General features: G+C 42.9%; 1 protein-coding gene across 1 annotated transcript in view; it reads left to right on the forward strand.

Moving 5' to 3' along the window:
• The window catches only part of ANK3 (ankyrin 3), a 206454-nt gene that overhangs the window by 156932 nt on the left and 31732 nt on the right, over window positions 1–17790 (forward strand). The window contains exons 30-37 of the mRNA XM_035892536.1: window positions 6681–6892; window positions 8666–8873; window positions 9454–9550; window positions 10738–10966; window positions 11568–11693; window positions 12462–12584; window positions 13074–13100; window positions 14837–14918. Of these exons, the coding sequence (XP_035748429.1) occupies window positions 6681–6892; window positions 8666–8873; window positions 9454–9550; window positions 10738–10966; window positions 11568–11693; window positions 12462–12584; window positions 13074–13100; window positions 14837–14918 (1104 nt within the window). The remainder of the gene's footprint in view (window positions 1–6680; window positions 6893–8665; window positions 8874–9453; window positions 9551–10737; window positions 10967–11567; window positions 11694–12461; window positions 12585–13073; window positions 13101–14836; window positions 14919–17790) is intronic.

Genomic DNA, 17790 nt, shown 5'->3' on the forward strand with positions numbered 1-17790 from the left:
AAAGAGTGTAAAGAGAAATTGTTCAGCGGTGGCCTGGAGACATCCTGAAATGAGTGGTAAGTTTTGGTCTGAAGTCTTGCCAAGTTTAAGCAAAGTTGCACAGTTGCTTTACAGCATGAAGTTGAGAATAACATCCCAGCTGGAGGTAAGCACGTTTCTGCTGCTCAGGCAGGGCCATGTGAAGGTCATTCCAAACCAACGATGAAGTGTAAATATCAGTTATGTTAGACTTTCCCACAGATGCAGACCTCAGCCTGTAGACCATTCTTCTTTGGAACGGTACTGTCAGAGGTTGCCTCCCACAAATAGGCAGCCTGCATTCCCGATGTCCATCTGGGAAGTCTGGCTCGCTTGGTTTGCTTGGATGTTGCTGTTTATGTGAGTGTCCCTTAAGATAAGAGGACTCAGCTGTACACAGTTCATCAGAAGATGCTGTGACAGATGGGCCCTGCGGACACATCATGGGCAAAGCCAGGCTGGGGCTGCAGTCATTCCTTGGCACCACTGCTTTTTCTCCTAGCAAGTATTTTTCAATACTTGTGGTGATAAACCATTGCCTGAGCTCTTTGCATCTGTGTGTGAATGAAATAGCTTGTGGCTTGGACTTTGGTTTTCTATAAGGGTTTATCCACAGGATTTTCTCTGGATAACCTCCTACAGAAGTCACAGTGTGGTGTAGGGTACCAGCTGCAGGAAAGTTCTTTCATTGTCAGCAAAGGCATTGGAAGCAAATGATCAGGCTGTGGATGGCAGCTATGAGAGGTAGCTGTGAGCCCGCTCTGCCTTTGGTCTTGGCCTCTTCTTGTTTGAAGAGGGCATCCTCAGCAAAAGGTGTGCTTTGAGAACATGGAAAGGAGAGTAGCGCTGTCGAGAGGGGCTCCCTGGACGTCTGAGATTGAGCGTTTTTACTGATTTCCTGGTCATCTGGGAATGGGAACAGCAGAATGGGCTTGTGTAGTATTTTCACTTCGAAGTACTTTGCCTGAGCACATGAGCTTGTAAAAATACAGAGCAACGGCAAAGATCTGCTTGTTATATGATGATCTATTGTAGGTAGTTATTTCGAAATAAATGTAATAGAGCCAATCAAGCAGCAGGGCAGAAACACTGCATATGTTGGGCCTCAGTGGGTTTGGAAAAATACAATAAGCTTCATCACAGAAGGGTACCTAAAAGCAGTGGAACGGGCAGAAGAGTGAGCGTGGCCCAGGGTAGGATTGCTTGGGGAAGAATTGCTTCAGGATCGAAGGCAGTAGCTGCAGCCTTTCTGAAAGGAGAATCTCGCCACCACCCCCTCCTCTCCTGTGTCCTAGCATGAGATGGGAAGTAATGATTTGGCATTTGGGGGAAGTGTCGGTGCCTTGTCAGTGGTGAGGTAGTCAGAACTGATCAGCAGCTGGCTTATTTGCTTCGTGTGCTTTCCAAACTGAGCTTAGTTCAATTTTGGGATAGGAAATCTGGGCGCAAAAACACTGTTCTAAAGTGCTCCAACTTGCATCATTTATGAACAAGCTCTCCAGAGGTGCCATATGGATAAATTCACATTTTGCAGAGGAGAGAGCTAAATAAATAAAAACACTTTGAGAGAGGTGGGCACGAAGCCCTCAGTACTTAGAGCCTGAAATAATAAGCTTCACAACTTGGAGCCAGAGTGCAGCTTTGTGATCTGTTGAGCAGTTCAGGTGGCTCTTCCCTTCTGGGGAACTGCTGCGTGAGCGTAGCGGGCGTACGCACGGCCAGTGAATCACCGAAAGCGTGATGGGTGCTGCGCTAGTCCCTTAGAGTGAAAATATTCGGCACCTTAAAAGCCAAGCCACAGAAATGCCTTTTACCAATCCAGGCAATCATTTATGAGAGGGAAAGGAAAAAAAAATGCTGCAGACACACCCAGAACATTGTGTTGATTATTTGCTCAGTTCATTTGGACTTAATCCTTCTCTAGTCAGGAACACACCCCCCCTCCCCAAGCCCCCTGCATTAAAATAGTACAAGGGTCTTGACAAAATTCTGCTCCCGTTAAATGACACATTTTCTGTGTAAAAGGTCTTCCAAGCAATGACGTAAAATTACAAATTCGTAGAATTAAAAACTGGGTGGGGGTTTTTTTTACTGGTTTGTCACAAAATAACACAATTAGACTTGGCTCTGAAGCAGTATCTTGCATCTCAGAAGCCGTTACTTTGGAAGCAGTTTTATTCCAGGTATGAACTCTGGAGGCAGAAGCAATCTTTAACTGAAATAAAAAGCAGCCACATAGCCAGTCAGTTCCAGAAGTTTAGTGTGTCTTTGCAAGAAAATTCATCTGCGCTGTCATCTCTAAATGCCGTAACATGCTGCAGGAGTGCCCGTTTTTCTGTTAAAAGCAGCTGGTCCGTTTTGTGTTAGACCTGCTGTGATTCACCACTTCTTTCCTATCTGTGTAGCGAAGGAGGGCGGTCAGACTTTTATTCCCAGCTCCTTAATATGCTGAATTTTTAAAGATGCCGTCTGCTGCTCTGTTTTGTTTTTCCTGTTTCCCTCTCCCACTTGGCCAGTGGGGATGAGAGCAAGGGCATCTTTGCTCCTCGCCCTCCATGGGGACTGCTGAAAACCTGCCTGTGCTTTACTGGAAGCAGCACCATCTGCTGGAAAACCTCATTTCAGACTCAAAATAATCCAGAGCGGGAGGCAGCCCTTCAGGGCACTGAATGCAGGATTAAATAATAGCAGAGCTTTGCTTTTATTATCATGAAAGAACAATGAACCATGAGGTAAAGAGTCAGTTTTTCTTGGTGCTGTCAGGTTTCTGCTTAAATAGTTTTTATTCTACAGATGGTGCTGTACTTCGGTAAACATAGGGCTGAGGGAATACAGGGAATTTGGCATTTTTAGGAAGAGGAGGGGTTTGGTTCCAAACACAAGAGTAGCAATTCACAGCTCTCAGCCATATTACATTAAACTTGAATCAAGTAAAAAATAGATGTGTATCTTTTTTTTTTTTAGGCAGAAGCTCTCTGTCTTGTAAAATTGGGAAATAGGTTACATTTTCAGCCAGGCTCCTTTTTAGATATAACTTGTGTTTGCTTTTTACATTTCTGCACTCTTTACAGGTACCTGTAGACAAATTGTGGGCATAAAGCACACACTGGGGTAGCTAATCTTTTGATGCGCATTTGCCAAACTAGTGAGTGAGCCAAGAAATGCAAATATTTGTGGCTACAATATGCTTGCAGCTGCACAGCGTGGCTTCAGGTGGAAAGCAGGAGTTTTTACATAACTACTAGTGTGAATCTGCAGATCAAAACAGGACGTGACCTTGTTTATGCTTCAAGTTTAAAATACCACCATAAGTCATTCTGCAGTGATTTTGCCGTATTTCCAAGAAAAGTTTTTAAACATATTGCTGTTAAACTTGCGTGTTGTGAATGGCAAGATAAGAGACTGTGCAAAAAAAGACTAAAGAAGACATAAAGGACATTGCGTTATTTGAGGATGAGACCTCCTCATGGCACTGGGAGTGTCTAGTTATGTATGCGAAATACTGAAGCTGGGAGGGTGGGTCTAGTTACCAGCATTTTTAAGACAAATCTCACTGCCCTCAGCTTCTCCTTACCCCTTCCCATGTGCTCTTTCTGCCTCCATCCATCTCCTGCACTTTTCTCCACGTGAGCGCTGCCTTCCAGGTGCCCCACTTTTAGTGCAACAGTTTCTTAATGGGCACGTCTCTGTATGGGGGAAGCTGGCACCCCCTGCTCGTCCCGCCTTGCAGTCTCTGCACAGGTCAGCTCTAGCCGGTACTGCAGGAGGGCTGCAAACCTCAGAGAGCTGTTCAGTCTTAAGTACAGGTGAGATTTGCTTTTTCAGTATTAGCAAAACCCTTCTAAGGCTCTGGTAAGGGAAATCGGATACCAGATCATGCAAAGACACCTTAAAGCTCATGAAACAGCCAGGTGTTCTGTGACTTTTCTTATTCCATTTCCAGTCAGAAGACACTTGCTCTGTGTTAGTTTATCTGCAAGTAAAACCAAAAGGTATTAGATACGGGATGAATTTGATCCACAACTGCCTCTCACCTGACAAAACTGGTGTGATTGCTTTCCTTGACCTGAGCCACCCTACATTGAGGTCTCTGACCTTGGAGGACGTGGCTGGGTTTCTCTTCTCCTGCCCAGGAACCTTAATGCAACACTCATGTGGCAGCATGGACTAGAGGGTGGGGAGGAGTGATCTTCCTTTCCTCTCTCCTTTCCTTCTCTCCATCCCATCTCTCCTCCATCACTCCCACCAGCCACCTTAGGATAAGTGCACCATACACTTGGGTGGCAGGGGAAGGCATACATGCACAGAGTATTCACTACGCCTTGCTCTTGACTAACTAAAACTTAATGGTCATAGGTGTTCTTTGGGCTGTTAGCACAAATCTGGGAGACAGTGACATCAGGAGACTTGTCCCAAATCTGCCACTGACCTTTCTACTTTACCTCCCTCTGCTTTGCCACCCCTATATGTGAGATGAGGTGTATAGCATACTTCTCTGTGGGTAAAATAAAACCAAACAAACCACCACACACAACCCAACCAACCAACGAAGAAATCCTTCGAGGTTTTTAATTGAAACATACTGCATAGGAATGAAGTGTCAGCAACTGAGGAAAATAGTAATGATGAAAGCCCTTTCTGTAAAAGGCATGAGGTGTGTTCAGGAAACGTGACCTCTCCCAGGACTAGTTTTCCCTGTTTCATTAATTCTGCCATGCTAACGCTGCATTTCTCATGGCAGTCGGAGAGGTGCTTTGATTGCTCATCATCTTTTTTTTTTTCTGTTAGAGGGCAACTTCATATAGAAGCTTACATGTGTATTACCCAAACATAACCTCCTTTATATAGTCCAACTCCTCTCCATGCCTGGCTGTTATTCTGCCACTCCAATCTTCACATCTTCCTCCTCCTCTGAAGGAGAGCGCCTGCCAGGCTCAAAGGATTTCGAAACGTTCTTATATAAAACACTAATTTTCTACTTCAGGAGAATTTTAATCATCCTTCATCTCTGTGAGCATTTTACAGTGGGTTTAGACTCTTAACAACAAACAAGAGGGTGCATAGGATTTACCAGTCAAGATTATACCTGCCTAGGAGTTGCAGAATCCAGTTTGTCTCCTGCACAAGCCATTGCTTCCAGAGGCTGCAGGCAGAATACCTAATTCATTAGAGGGCTTCAGATATCAATCTCTGAGTCAAAGTAAATGGAAGCTGACATTATGATAAGAAATTATCCACTTCTGGTAGGTACGTATGATCCACAGCAACACCGTGCAATTAATCCAAATTACTTGCTGAAAGTTTTAAAATGGAAAACTGACATTTTACCAAATTTATATTCTAATTCTTTTGGAGCTGTAATTGAGCGAACACGTTCAGAGGAGGAAAATGTCTCAGTCACATAAAGTAAAGCATTTTACGAGTGTCTTTTGTCTTGGTACCATTTCTGGTCCTGCTGCCTTCTCTTACTGCATCTGATAGAAATGCCACCTTTCAAGGAACAAACTTTCTTCTTTAGGAATGTGGTGCCCTTTTTAAGGAGGAAAATGAGAGTGGAAACTGTGGAGTGTGGAATGAAACCCAGTTGCAATAGCTACAAAGGCCAAGTGCAAGAAATTACAGGAGAAATTCTTGACAGTTGTGTAATTATCTCCATTTGTGAACAGTGTTTATATCACAGGGATTTCACAGTGTATATATATGCACACACATATAGTTGCAAAATTAGTTACATTTGTGACACGCGCTGAGGAAAACTCTGTGATATATGTCTGTGTCACCAATTGAGTTAGTTAATGCGAGTAGATACTCCATCCACCCTTCTGAGCCCTGGTGACACTACGAGCTGGGACTGTGGCTGGGAGCACTAACTGTTGATGACCTGCTTCTCTTCCAGTTGTCTCTGAGGATGCATTGAGTTTCTTTAGGAACTGAGGAGCACAGTGCAGCTATTTTGGGGCAGATACCTGGATGGCTGAAAGGCTGATGTTGGAAGGGATCCCTGCTGTGGTTTCACTGGTAGTGCTGGCAAAGCGAGCTCTGCCACATCCACAGTTTTACCGGAAAGCTCAGTGTCCAGTCAGGATTGTATGGATGCCAGTCCAGGAGATAACTTTCTCAAGTGCCTTAGTGGGGCAAGCCCTGAATTGCACACTTGGTGTGAAGTTAGGTAGTTCATGAACTGACTGATTTCCTGTGGGTTTTTGCATGTCAGAGATATGTGAGTGAAAAGGCTGGAAAAAAAAATCTCTTTTGAAGGTGTGCACTGAACGATCAATGCACTTGTGTGCTTCCAAATATAGATGAGAGAGGAAAGAAGCTTGACCACCTCCTTCAGACCTCCTTGGACCCCCACACTGTCTGACGAACCTGCTGTCCTGCGGCAGCTCTGCTGCAGAGACTGTCACACCCCGGTGCCTGGGTGTCCTGGCAGATCTGCGTCTCTGGTGCTGTTGGCCCTCATCATCAAGATTTTTGCAAAAGTTCACAGAGCAAACCAGAGCTTGATAATTGATAGCACTGAAGTTTTTTTTTCCTCCTGTAGTAAATAAAAAAAGCTTCTCAAGCAATTTAAGGCATATTCAAAACCTCACACTCACAGATGTGTTTGGTATGAGCGGGGGAGGTAATGCCTGAATGTTTTAACTGTCTTTTCCCACCAGAGCTGGACAGCGTTGAGGAGCTAGAGAAGAAGCGTATCTGCAGGATCATCACAAAGGATTTCCCTCAGTACTTCGCGGTGGTTTCGCGAATCAAGCAGGAGAGTAACCAAATTGGCCCAGAGGGCGGGGTGCTGAGCAGCACGACGGTGCCACGCGTCCAGGCATCCTTCCCCGAGGGTGCTCTGACCAAAAGAATCCGCGTGGGGCTCCAGGTAAAGGTGCCCTCGTGTTCATATCCACACTGTCTACAAGCGCATCGTTGGTGCTAATGCACGAGGCTTGCAGCCAGGGAGCCTGATGCTCCTCAGTAGCGGGTTGCAAGGTGGGCAGTATTCACCCCCGAGGTCTGAATTGCCGTGTGCCTGCCCGGGCACACACTCTGCCTCCCAGTGCCCCCCTGGTGCAGGTGATGCAGGGTCCTTCTCCCTGTGGCAAAAGCCCGGCTCCCCTCTTATCATCACCTTGAGCATTGCTTAGCATCTGAAGACCGGAGAGAAAAGCAAAGCCCTGGAGCCAGCACAGCCTCAAGTGGTACTGTCTGCTGTCCTCCTGTCGGCCGTGGCTGCCAGCAGCGACGAGCTGCACAGCGCTGTGCGGTCTCAGTCTCCTGCGGCAAAGTAGCAGCTTGTGATTGGTGTCGCTGGGCTGCCCTTTGCCATAGGAATATGTTCGGTAAGGATTTCATGCAGCTGTTTGCCAGCTGTTACTGGGTCAAAGACCTCCCATATACATCTGTTGTAGCTTAGGACATTCACCATTGGTGTTTCTAGCAATGAGTGGAATCTGGGAAGACTGAATAGCTTAAACTCTCCTTAAACAAACTGCACAGAAAGTGGAGCAATATTCCATAGATCTCTTTTTCTTTGAGTTCTGTTAATTATCACTTAAAATTACTTAATTACCTGACAAGTCTGATGGGTTCATGAAATAGGGATGCTGGTTTGGATTCCAGTGTTTGGAATTCACACTGGAACATTTCTGTTAACGATACTTCACATCTAAAGTTGATTAATCTTGAGAGAATGGAAGCTCTGCTATTATCGTTATATAGCTGCCTTTCCAGAGCTCTCTGGTTTGAAGGAAGCACGATGTGTCTGTATGCAGTGTTGTGACTGCTGAGATTGCAATGTAGCTACGTATTCTATGTATATCAATACACTCTGCAGTTTGAATAATGCAGCAAGTGACAGGTCAGCCTGACTGAAACCCATCTGAAAGTTTAAAAAAAAAAAAAGACAAGTGGAAGCAAAACCCTGTTTCCCATAAGATATCTGCCCCTTTTGAGTTCAGGTCTTATGTGACAAAACCTACAAAAATTCTATAGCATTTCTTCCCATATTGGTTATGTTTTCTTTCTTCCCATATAAAGTTAGGAAACCTTTCAAGGCACAAAATGGCAGTAGAAAGTCTGAAATTTGCTTACAGTTCTTCTATAGCTTAATGCATTCTGTATGAATTTGACCCAAACAAGTATTTCTTTCCTAATAATCAGTAGTGGAGTAGCACTGAGCACAGGGGTAAGATGGAGTGCACAGTGTTACTGAGGAGCATGGATTTGTGTTTGGCATGAGAATCGTTCAGCATCTTCAAGACAGAGTGTCTAGTCCTCACTTCTCAAGTGCAAAATAGGCCTCTCTTTGCATTTTGAAGTTTGTGTTTGATATCATCCACCACTGCAAATTAAAGACAAAACCAAACATGCTCTGAAAAACTCAGCAAATACTTCAGGCAACTTTCTGAGATTTATAGTTTTGCTCTACAAGTTAGCTATTAGGAAATCGTGAGCGAGCTGTTGAGAAAAATACTAAGTATGAATTGTACTAATAATCACCCTCGAGAGCTATAGGAGAAGGTTGCCTGGGAAAAAAAAAAGAAATAAAATTCTACAGAAAATAAAAGGGAAATCGAATTATCTTTTGGAAAACAGTTCTGCATGTCTATAACCAATTTGTAGCTCTAGTTAAATACTTTCCCTGTGTTGACAGGCTCAACCGGTTCCAGAGGAGATTGTCAAAAAAATCCTTGGAAACAAAGCAACTTTCAGTCCCATTGTCACTGTGGAGCCAAGAAGAAGAAAATTTCATAAGCCAATAACCATGACAATTCCTGTGCCGCCTCCGTCTGGAGAAGGTGTAACCAACGGGTACAAAGGAGACACGACGCCCAGCCTTCGACTTCTATGTAGCATTACAGGTTAGAGAAAATCGTGCTCTTCGCAAAGGTTTCTGTGACAGCAGTGCCTCTGCTCTCACTCTCGTAACAGTGCAACTCGTGTTTTCCAGTAAGGGAATATTGCTGTGCTTGGCCCAGCAGAGTTCAGATCAGTTCTCCTGAGCAAAGGCAGCTGAGGTCGTTCGAAAGGCTCCCTCTGCTTCCCTGGGCTTTGAATCTGGTCTCACACCATTGTCAAAGAACTCTGCCAACAGATATTAAATGCTATTTTATATTTACCCAGTATGAAGAATTTCAGCCTTGGCTATTAAATATAGTTGTCAGTAAATGCAGTTTGCAGAAATAATTCTGTTCTAGCTGATATCAAGGGGGGGGAGGGTTGCTATTGACTTGTAGGTGTGTACTTCACTTACATCAGCGACGTTTTCTGGTGTGTAACATATGATGTAATATATAACGTGTAGCTCAGCTGCTGGAGAACATTATTGTCTAGGTTCTTTTTTTACATGTGAAGCAAAATAACTTAAGATAGGGATGTTCTCATGTAGTCTGTATACGCTTGGTGTTTGAAGGAATATCTCCCTGGTTTATGTTTATGCAGGAGGTACTTCGCCTGCGCAGTGGGAGGATATCACAGGCACCACTCCGCTGACATTTTCAAACGACTGTGTCTCATTCACAACCAATGTTTCAGCCAGGTATGGTAACAGAGCTTGCCAAATGCACCTAGGGAGTAGTTTTCCTTGATTAACAAAGCGCACAGTTGTGGGATTGTTTTTAGGCTTTCTGTACGTCTTTTGCAAGACTGATGAAGCAGTAATGGACCAGATGCTTCTTTGTCGCTATTTATCAGCATCCCCCACGTCCAGGATTGCACATGAAGCTTCGTCCTGGCCTTTCCTGCTGTGGTGATGTCTCCTGGCAATCACACTTGCTGTTTCTCTAAAGGCTGTGGTGCCGCACAGGGGTTTGTTTTTCTGAAAACAGCAGAAAGTTTAAAATGCTCATTCAATAATAAAATTGGGGAGATTCATAAAAACATATAAAGACATTCAGCTTCCAGCTGTGGGTTTTTTAGCTGAAAATGACGTAAAATTACTCTCACAAAAATATCATTTGCCAAAAAAAATCATGGTTTGATGATGGACTTAGTGGACTTACATGCTGATTGGAAGCATTCAACGGGATCTGTACAAATGATGCATCCTAGTGGAGAAAATTCATGGTACGCCAGGTAAAGAGTTTATCATTCAGTACATAACATTTGTACCTGCAAAAAGCTTTATAAAGAGAGAGAATTGCTGAAAGAACCAAATAGATCAAGGCTGAAGTATTGTGAAAAAGACTCGTACAAACTACAAATTAAAATATATATAACTTCTATCAAAATTGTCATCAGACCATTAATCATAAGATGAGAAAATAACCATTTAACATCTGTCTCTGGGAAACTTCACTATGGGCATATTTGGTTTCAACCTCTATGGGAGATGTGATTTTCCTGTATGGATGTGTTATACAGGAGGTTGTTTTAGCAGATGACATGTACAGTGAAGCATCAGCACATTACAATATACATGGTGTGCGATCACAAGAAATACAATTTCCCCACTTTGGCTTCAAACGAGGCTTAAAATAGTTTTATGAGATACCAGTGTGAGAAGCGTCAGATAAGTATATCAACATTTCATTGCCAGGTATTCCCAGTTTTGGATTTTTAAAGCTCCACTGAAAGTGGAAGGAAAATTACAGCTTTGGGAAGTCTGCAAGGACAGTATGCGTACAAAATGGCCAAGGATCACAGGACATGGTTTCTCTTTAAAGGCTTAACCAATGTTTGAGCATAATGAAAAGTTGATTTAATGGTTTGCTTTTTCCCACTCAGATTTTGGCTCGCAGACTGCCATCAAGTACTAGAGACTGTTGGGCTGGCAACACAGCTTTATAGAGAATTAATATGCGTCCCTTACATGGCAAAGTTTGTGATATTTGCCAAAATGAATGACCCTGTGGAATCCAATTTGCGTTGCTTCTGCATGACTGATGACAAAGTGGACAAAACTTTGGAGCAACAAGAGAACTTTGAAGAAGTTGCAAGAAGCAAAGACATTGAGGTATGTTTCTTAATCACAGGCGGCTTCCTCCTTGTAAATGGACAATGTGTTTTCCAAGGCAACAGGTCCTGCAAAAGCCACTATAAGCCCAGTTAAATAAAGGTTCACAGCAAGGCTGTGTCAAAAAATTCCTTGAAAGGAGGCCAAAGAAGGACAAGGTGGGGGAGCACAAGGACCTGTCTCCAAATGGGTGCCTTAAGCCAGTCTGCAGTGGGTTTTGCGTGCACTGCTGTTGAGTAGCCTTGGTTGGGCTTTGCAGATGGCTGACCTGGAATTCCTTCTCATTGACCCCACAGACACGCAGCCATGAGTAGGGCTGGTTAGTGGTGAATATGTAGTCACCAACACACTGTTTCTTGGAGGAAATCTATGCATTCTTACTCCAGAAAAACCGCTCATGTAGTTCATGGTTTCCCAAACTGCCTGAACACGTAATACCTTGCCATAATGCACAGTGATTCTCTAATTTGTTGTTGAATTTAATCTGAGTGGGCACTTGTGCTAAACTCAGGAATTATGGTGGGGGAAATCGTGATACACTTATGTGCATGGATCTGCTATGAAAAGAGGTTTTATTGACTTTTATTTATTGTTTTGATAGGTGCTGGAAGGAAAACCTATTTACGTTGATTGCTATGGAAATCTGGCCCCTTTGACTAAAGGAGGACAGCAGCTTGTTTTCAATTTTTATGCTTTCAAAGAAAATAGACTGCCATTCTCTATCAAGGTAAAAGCAAAACAACCCAAATAATTCTGCTGATATTCCCACCCCCCCTCCCCCTTCCTTCTCCCAGTGATAACACTTTTTCAGCCTGATATGATTTAGTTGCCCTGAGGGTGTGTTATTGTTTAATATGTGAATAATGTGGAGACGGTGCTTTGCATGAAGCCACAAAAGAGCTGCTGGCAGAGCTGGGACCAGAATACTCATGATATGGATTCACAGCCTTTTATTAAAACCATATCTCAAGTTAGACCTCCAGAATATAACCAGTAGATTGCTATTTCCCAGGGACTAAGCAAAAGATATGCATTCAGTAACATACTGGACAGCAGAACAGCCTCCAAAAAGTGTGTGCAGACTGTTCATCTCTAAATTACCATGAATGGGTGCTCACTTTCCTTAGCCTTATCAAAGCTCCCGTGCAAAAGAATTTTTTAAGCATTTTGGTGAGCACAAGTGCAAAACATGACGGAAAATATGAAGGTGAGCAGTAAATGTCTCTCAGTAATATCCCAGTATTGAACTATCTGGTTTGAGTCATTCAACGTCTTGCCATGGACTTACCATCAGAGAACTTCAGGCTGATCTAACTTGTTCATGGTAAGACTTTTTCTCCTTCAGCACCTCCAGCTGAGCTCCAGCTCAGTAACATTGGTCTTTACCCATTAGATAGCTTCTTGTGGAAAGAAGCTCTGAAAAGCTCTCCAGAAACCTCCTCTAGGTATCTTCATTACCACATATTACTAGACTGTACTAAAATTGCTTTTCTAGGTAAGAGACACCAGCCAGGAACCTTGTGGTCGATTATCATTTTTGAAAGAACCAAAGACTACAAAAGGACTGCCACAAACAGCCGTTTGCAACTTGAATATCACTCTGCCAGCACACAAAAAGGTATTTGTTAGGAAAAATAAACATTTTTCTTAGGGTTGGTTTGGTTTTATTTTTGCTCCTTTAGTTTTTGTCTTTTTTTTTTTTTCCTGCTAGTGATAAAGAAACCCTGTGAAATGCCAGTAATGAGAATGCTTTGGAATATGATAAAGGCTTTTTAAATTTATGTTTTATTGGTTTCCTGTATGTAGAACGCTTTTAAAGTCTCTTGTTACTGTGGTGTCAAGTTCCTATAATTTTTATGATTCTGTTTACAGCTCATGCTTCAGCCTGCAAGTCATAGGTTTATGCTTTCAGTAATGTCACGTGTTGATTTGCATTGGATGTAAGATTTTTTTCTTTTCTTTTGTGTTGACATTTTGGATTTGCTTTGCTTTATAAATCAGCTTGCATTTTGTGCTCCCAATTTGGTCCTTTTCATATCCTGATATTCTTTTCCCTGCTGTCCATTATAATATTCCTTGTCTCTGCAATGCATCTTGGGACCAAAAGGAAACAGAGTCAGATCAAGATGATGAGGTAATATAAACACTGTCTTCTGTTTTTATTTCCTTCAGATTTAGTGAAGAAAAGTAGTATGTTATAGAAAAAACAAACACCTATTTTTACCTATGGCATTGAAATGATACCTACTGAATAACCATATCCTTGACACCTGATAGTCTGTGGCAAAACCGTAGCAGTGCACAAACGTGGAAAAAACATGATTATATATTATGAAATTACACCAGGCATTGAATAATAGCAGTCTAAAATTTAACTAATTTTCTTCTGAAAAAGGATATAATTAGAAATTCAGGCCAAGTTCATTTTTGGCAAAATCAAGAAGAGTTTAGTGGATATGATTTTACCTCTTGGAGTTATGCTGCCAACCCTTTGGTAATTTGTATTTCTGAGAAGGAAAGCAGTATTGTTGAGGCCACAATAGTGGCCTGTAATATCTTACTCCTGAAAATAAACTGGATTCTTCTGAGAAAGTAAAATAGCCAAGAGATATTTCTAAATATTGCATACAAATGTATTTTCAAATAAACCTCAGATATTTGCAGCTTAAAAATCCACTGTTTGCTGGAAACTGCAACATTAGATTGTCAGGAAATTGAGTGGGTTTTACTCATTAGAGGTAGTAATAAATAAGATGACCTTATAAAAGAAACTGCATAGATGTGTCCCGTTTACCTAGCAGGGAAGTTTTCTTCTCTTCCCGGTGGCAAATAAATAGCAGGAGCCACCTGTTGATTAAAATAATAAAAAAAAAAACCCAAACCAAAACACTCCTTACATGTTAAAAGATAATAATAGCAACCACATCACTTTGTCGCCACAGGATTTGTTCCCCGTGAGCTATTATATAGCTATAACAATAGTTTTCTTTCTAAACAAGCCATATTTTTAGCCACAGAATCAAGTGAGCTGATCTCTGAAGGATTTTTAGCCTTTAAGACCTCTCATTAGCAGCTATGCCACTGAACGCAGCGACTTAGGATGCGATTCATTAGTTAACAACGATAGCCTGCTTTCTAATCTGCATCTTTGCATTTTGTGCCTATTAAAAAAATCCCCTCCCATGCCTTTTTTGTCCTTAATGTATTCACTTTAAAGCCAGTGTACATTGTGGTGTATGTGCTTTCAGGACAGATTAATTTGGGGAGAAATATTTGATCGGTCTGAGTTGTACTCTTATGAATGTTTTATGTCTGTATCTGTAGTCTTTTATGTTGATCTCCTGTTTCTAGCCAAAGGTGGTTTATTTTATGGAAAATGAGTAATACCATACCATTTCTAATAGTGTGAAGCAGTTTATAAGTGATAATGGGATAATACAGTGTTGAGACACTTTAAGGCAGGATCATGAGCTACGTCTGCTGCCTAAGCTCTTCTACCTCATAGGCAGAGGCGTTGGGAGCAGGAATAAAATCAGGGATGACCCCATGGGGTCAGCTCTAGGGCTGCAGTTCCCTTCCCTGCTTGCTCCAGAAGGGCAGTCATTCGCAGCAGGTTTCTGCCACCTCCAGCAGCCCCGCTCCCTGCTCCGCAGTGCCTGACACTCATTACCTGGCAGCCAGGATCTGCCCATTCCCTGCCTGCTCGCCCAAATCTGGCTTCGGCATGCCTTCCTGAAGCTGAACGGAAACATCCGTTCTCTCTCGTGGTGATGTGTACCGCAAAATGCGGCCCGTCATGCTGAGGTTTGCTGACTGTTCTGTTCAGACAGCGATACTAAAGGTGCTAAACAGCGTTATGTTTTGTTGCAGACTGAGAAAGCTGACCGGCGCCAGAACTTTGTCTCCCTTGCTTTACGTAAGCGCTACAGCTATCTGACTGAGCCTGGAATGAGTGAGTTGCTCTTACCAAAGTACTAAACATATATACATGACTTTTCATAAGAAGAGACATTTTTTCTATAAACGTTGTATTTGGTGTCATTCTGGAAAAAAAGAAAAAAAAAGAAAAAAAACTACCGTTCTAAACCAAAACTCGTGGATGGTCTGTGAACTCTTGTGTTGTGAGAGCTTGAAGCATCCTGACTGGCAAATGACACGTGTTACTTAAGTAAAGAGATAATCATTTTTTAAATGCCATGTAGCTCCAGAGTAGGAAGATGGCAACTTGCTTTCAGAAAGAGTCTGTTCCTCTTCCCTTTGAAAGATTAGAGAGCGCTGCTATAGAAGGGGATGTTATGCAAAAGTTCAGCAAGGCTGGAGGATGCCATTCAGATAAGCGCTTAAATGTTTAGATGCTTAGCCAAAACGGACTCTCTCATATTTTATATTTTCCCTCTTCTTTCTCCTCCCCTTCCCTTTTTTCCTCTGTTCCCTGCAGATGCTTTTTATTCCCTGGCACCACACATTGCTTCCTCTTAAACTTATGTTCCCCCTGACCAGACCTGTGGCATTCCTTTCCTTCCCTGTTAAATACAATAATGTATTTGGCTTAGCTTTTCTTCCCTCACCTCTCCTGTCTGAGGTTGACTGCTATTGTTTCTCACTCCCAGGCTTTTTCTTGCCTTTTTTTTTCCCTCATGGCTTCTCAGTTGCTACCCTGCAACAGACCCTTTGATATAATTCCATAAAATCCATAGACAAACTTCATCGGGTCTTGGGAGTTCCCACTGGATGGCTGCTGTTTAATTACCCTATAAGATCTGTGGCTTCTTTGGATCAGATGTGCTCCAGAATATATTACACTTCTCAGGCCTGGAAGAAGACTTCAAGCATATAACATCTGAAGAAGCTCTCAGATCTGCTGAGACATCTTAATGGACTGTTAAGGTATCGTTAAAGGCTTGATGGTAACAGAGAGAGAGGGAAAAGGAAGTTGCCTGAAAGGAGTTTGATGACTATGTTGCTTGCAATTAGTTTTTCAGGCCTCATTGGAAGAAAAAAAAAGTAGTCTTATTTATTCACCAAAGGTCCATTGAGTCTCATTTGCAAAACTTTGGAAGGGAAAAAACCTAAACCCACTTGAGCTGTACTAAAAAAAAAAAGATGGGTTAACACAGTGGAAGCTCCTGACCATTCTTTAACTATTCTATCCCTTTTGGCACTGGTTACTACCGAAGGCTGTGAGCTACCCAAAAAGGGTATGCAAAAGTGATTGTGTTTGCCAGGAAAAGATTCTAGATAGTGGTTTGGCCGTCAGCCCGAGCGTTGCCTCCCGCGCACGCGTAACGTGCAGTCAGTAACTGCCGCTGCCACCTGCGCCTGCTGGTGCGAGGGGAGGGTGTGAGCTTGGACGTGCAGCTCTTCCAGAGCGTGTGCGCTCCCAACGCGGAGCCAGGACTGCTGCTGCGGCTGCTTTGCGCTGCAGGGTGTTTGCTCCGGTGATTGGATATGAGTGATGGACCTCTACCTGTTTCCAGTGAATTTGATGGCACAGCTCCCGCAGTTTTGGTAGCAGCTGGGGTTGTTCTTTTTACTCGCACAACCTCGTGCTTGTGTGCACGTGCGTACATACAGATTCTTTTTTTTTTTTCCCTCTGCACCCCTTGCTAGTGCACAAGAGAGTGAGGCAGTTGGGATATTCCCCTGCTCAGGAAAAGGGACCAAAGGGCCCCTTGGCTCTTCCTAGCAGCAAAGTCCCTGTGGAAGAGGAGTGTTGCATTGGGTTAAACCTGCCGGGTCCTGGCTGTTTGCTTGCAGCCGAAGAGCGGCAAGGCTGAGCCGGGGCCGTTTGTAGGGGTTCACTCAGTGCGTTCAATTACCAGCTGCAAGGAAGTGTAGTCTGGTGCACAGAAGGTAGTAACTAACATCTGTTTTCTGATAAAATCTTGGATGCAGAGTGATGGAAACTGCGAAGGCCAAGAGTGTCCAGTAGCCAAAAAGAGCTGTTACATAAAACTATTCTTTAGAATATTATCCCGCTCTGAAGTCTTGCATGGTTGTGGGGATTTCTTTGCTATTTCAAAATAGTAAAATTGCCCAGTTCCCTGCTGTTTGAGTTATGCCATAGCTGCACACACTGGTAAATTACTCAATTTTCTTCATACTGGTTCTTCTCGGCTGCAATAAGGAGCACAGAAAAAGCATCTTAAACATGTTGGAATCTGTGATTTAACAGGACAAAGAGCCTTTAAGCGGGGAGCCTGTTGGTTTGATTGCCTCACTAGCCCGTTGTGATGGACTGGCTCATCACAGCGCGGTGGGGTCCCTGTAAAGGCATTTCCAAACACAAACTGCTGAACAAGTTGTTTCGTTGTCAGTTCTTTTCAGAATGATTTTGGGGTTTGTTTCTTGGACGTGGGACTGTATGAACTTTTGGTGAATGTTAGCAGCTGCTGCTAATTAATCTTCATAATAAAGTCTAGCTCATTTAATGAAGTACATTATGTTTTCTTTTTGTGGGGGGGAAAAGAAGTATGTTTGCGCTTAAAAATAAAATTGCAAGGAAAAATGGATGTTTCTTGACATAGGCTGTGCCAGTCAGGCTTAGTATTCAAGCTCTCTTCAACCTAAATGTTCTCATACTGCAATATCACCAGCCATCCACATCGCCTTCTGGGCTTCAATTGGCTTCTATAGGACCAGCATGTTTCTCCTCGCAGGATATGGACCTGTGGTATACTGAATATTCCTCATTCTATAAGCGTGTGTGTGCTTTAACAGTTTAGTATTACCCTTGTTAAGCTGCTTTTACTGTAAGTTACTGTCTGTCTATAAGACGGATCAAGCACGTTTGACAAATTATTAGTGTAACTTCAGAGAAAGGT

Source organism: Egretta garzetta, unplaced genomic scaffold (genome assembly GCF_000687185.1).
Source record: "Egretta garzetta isolate BGI_Z169 unplaced genomic scaffold, ASM68718v1 scaffold204, whole genome shotgun sequence".
In the NCBI taxonomy this organism is placed as follows: domain Eukaryota; kingdom Metazoa; phylum Chordata; class Aves; order Pelecaniformes; family Ardeidae; genus Egretta; species Egretta garzetta.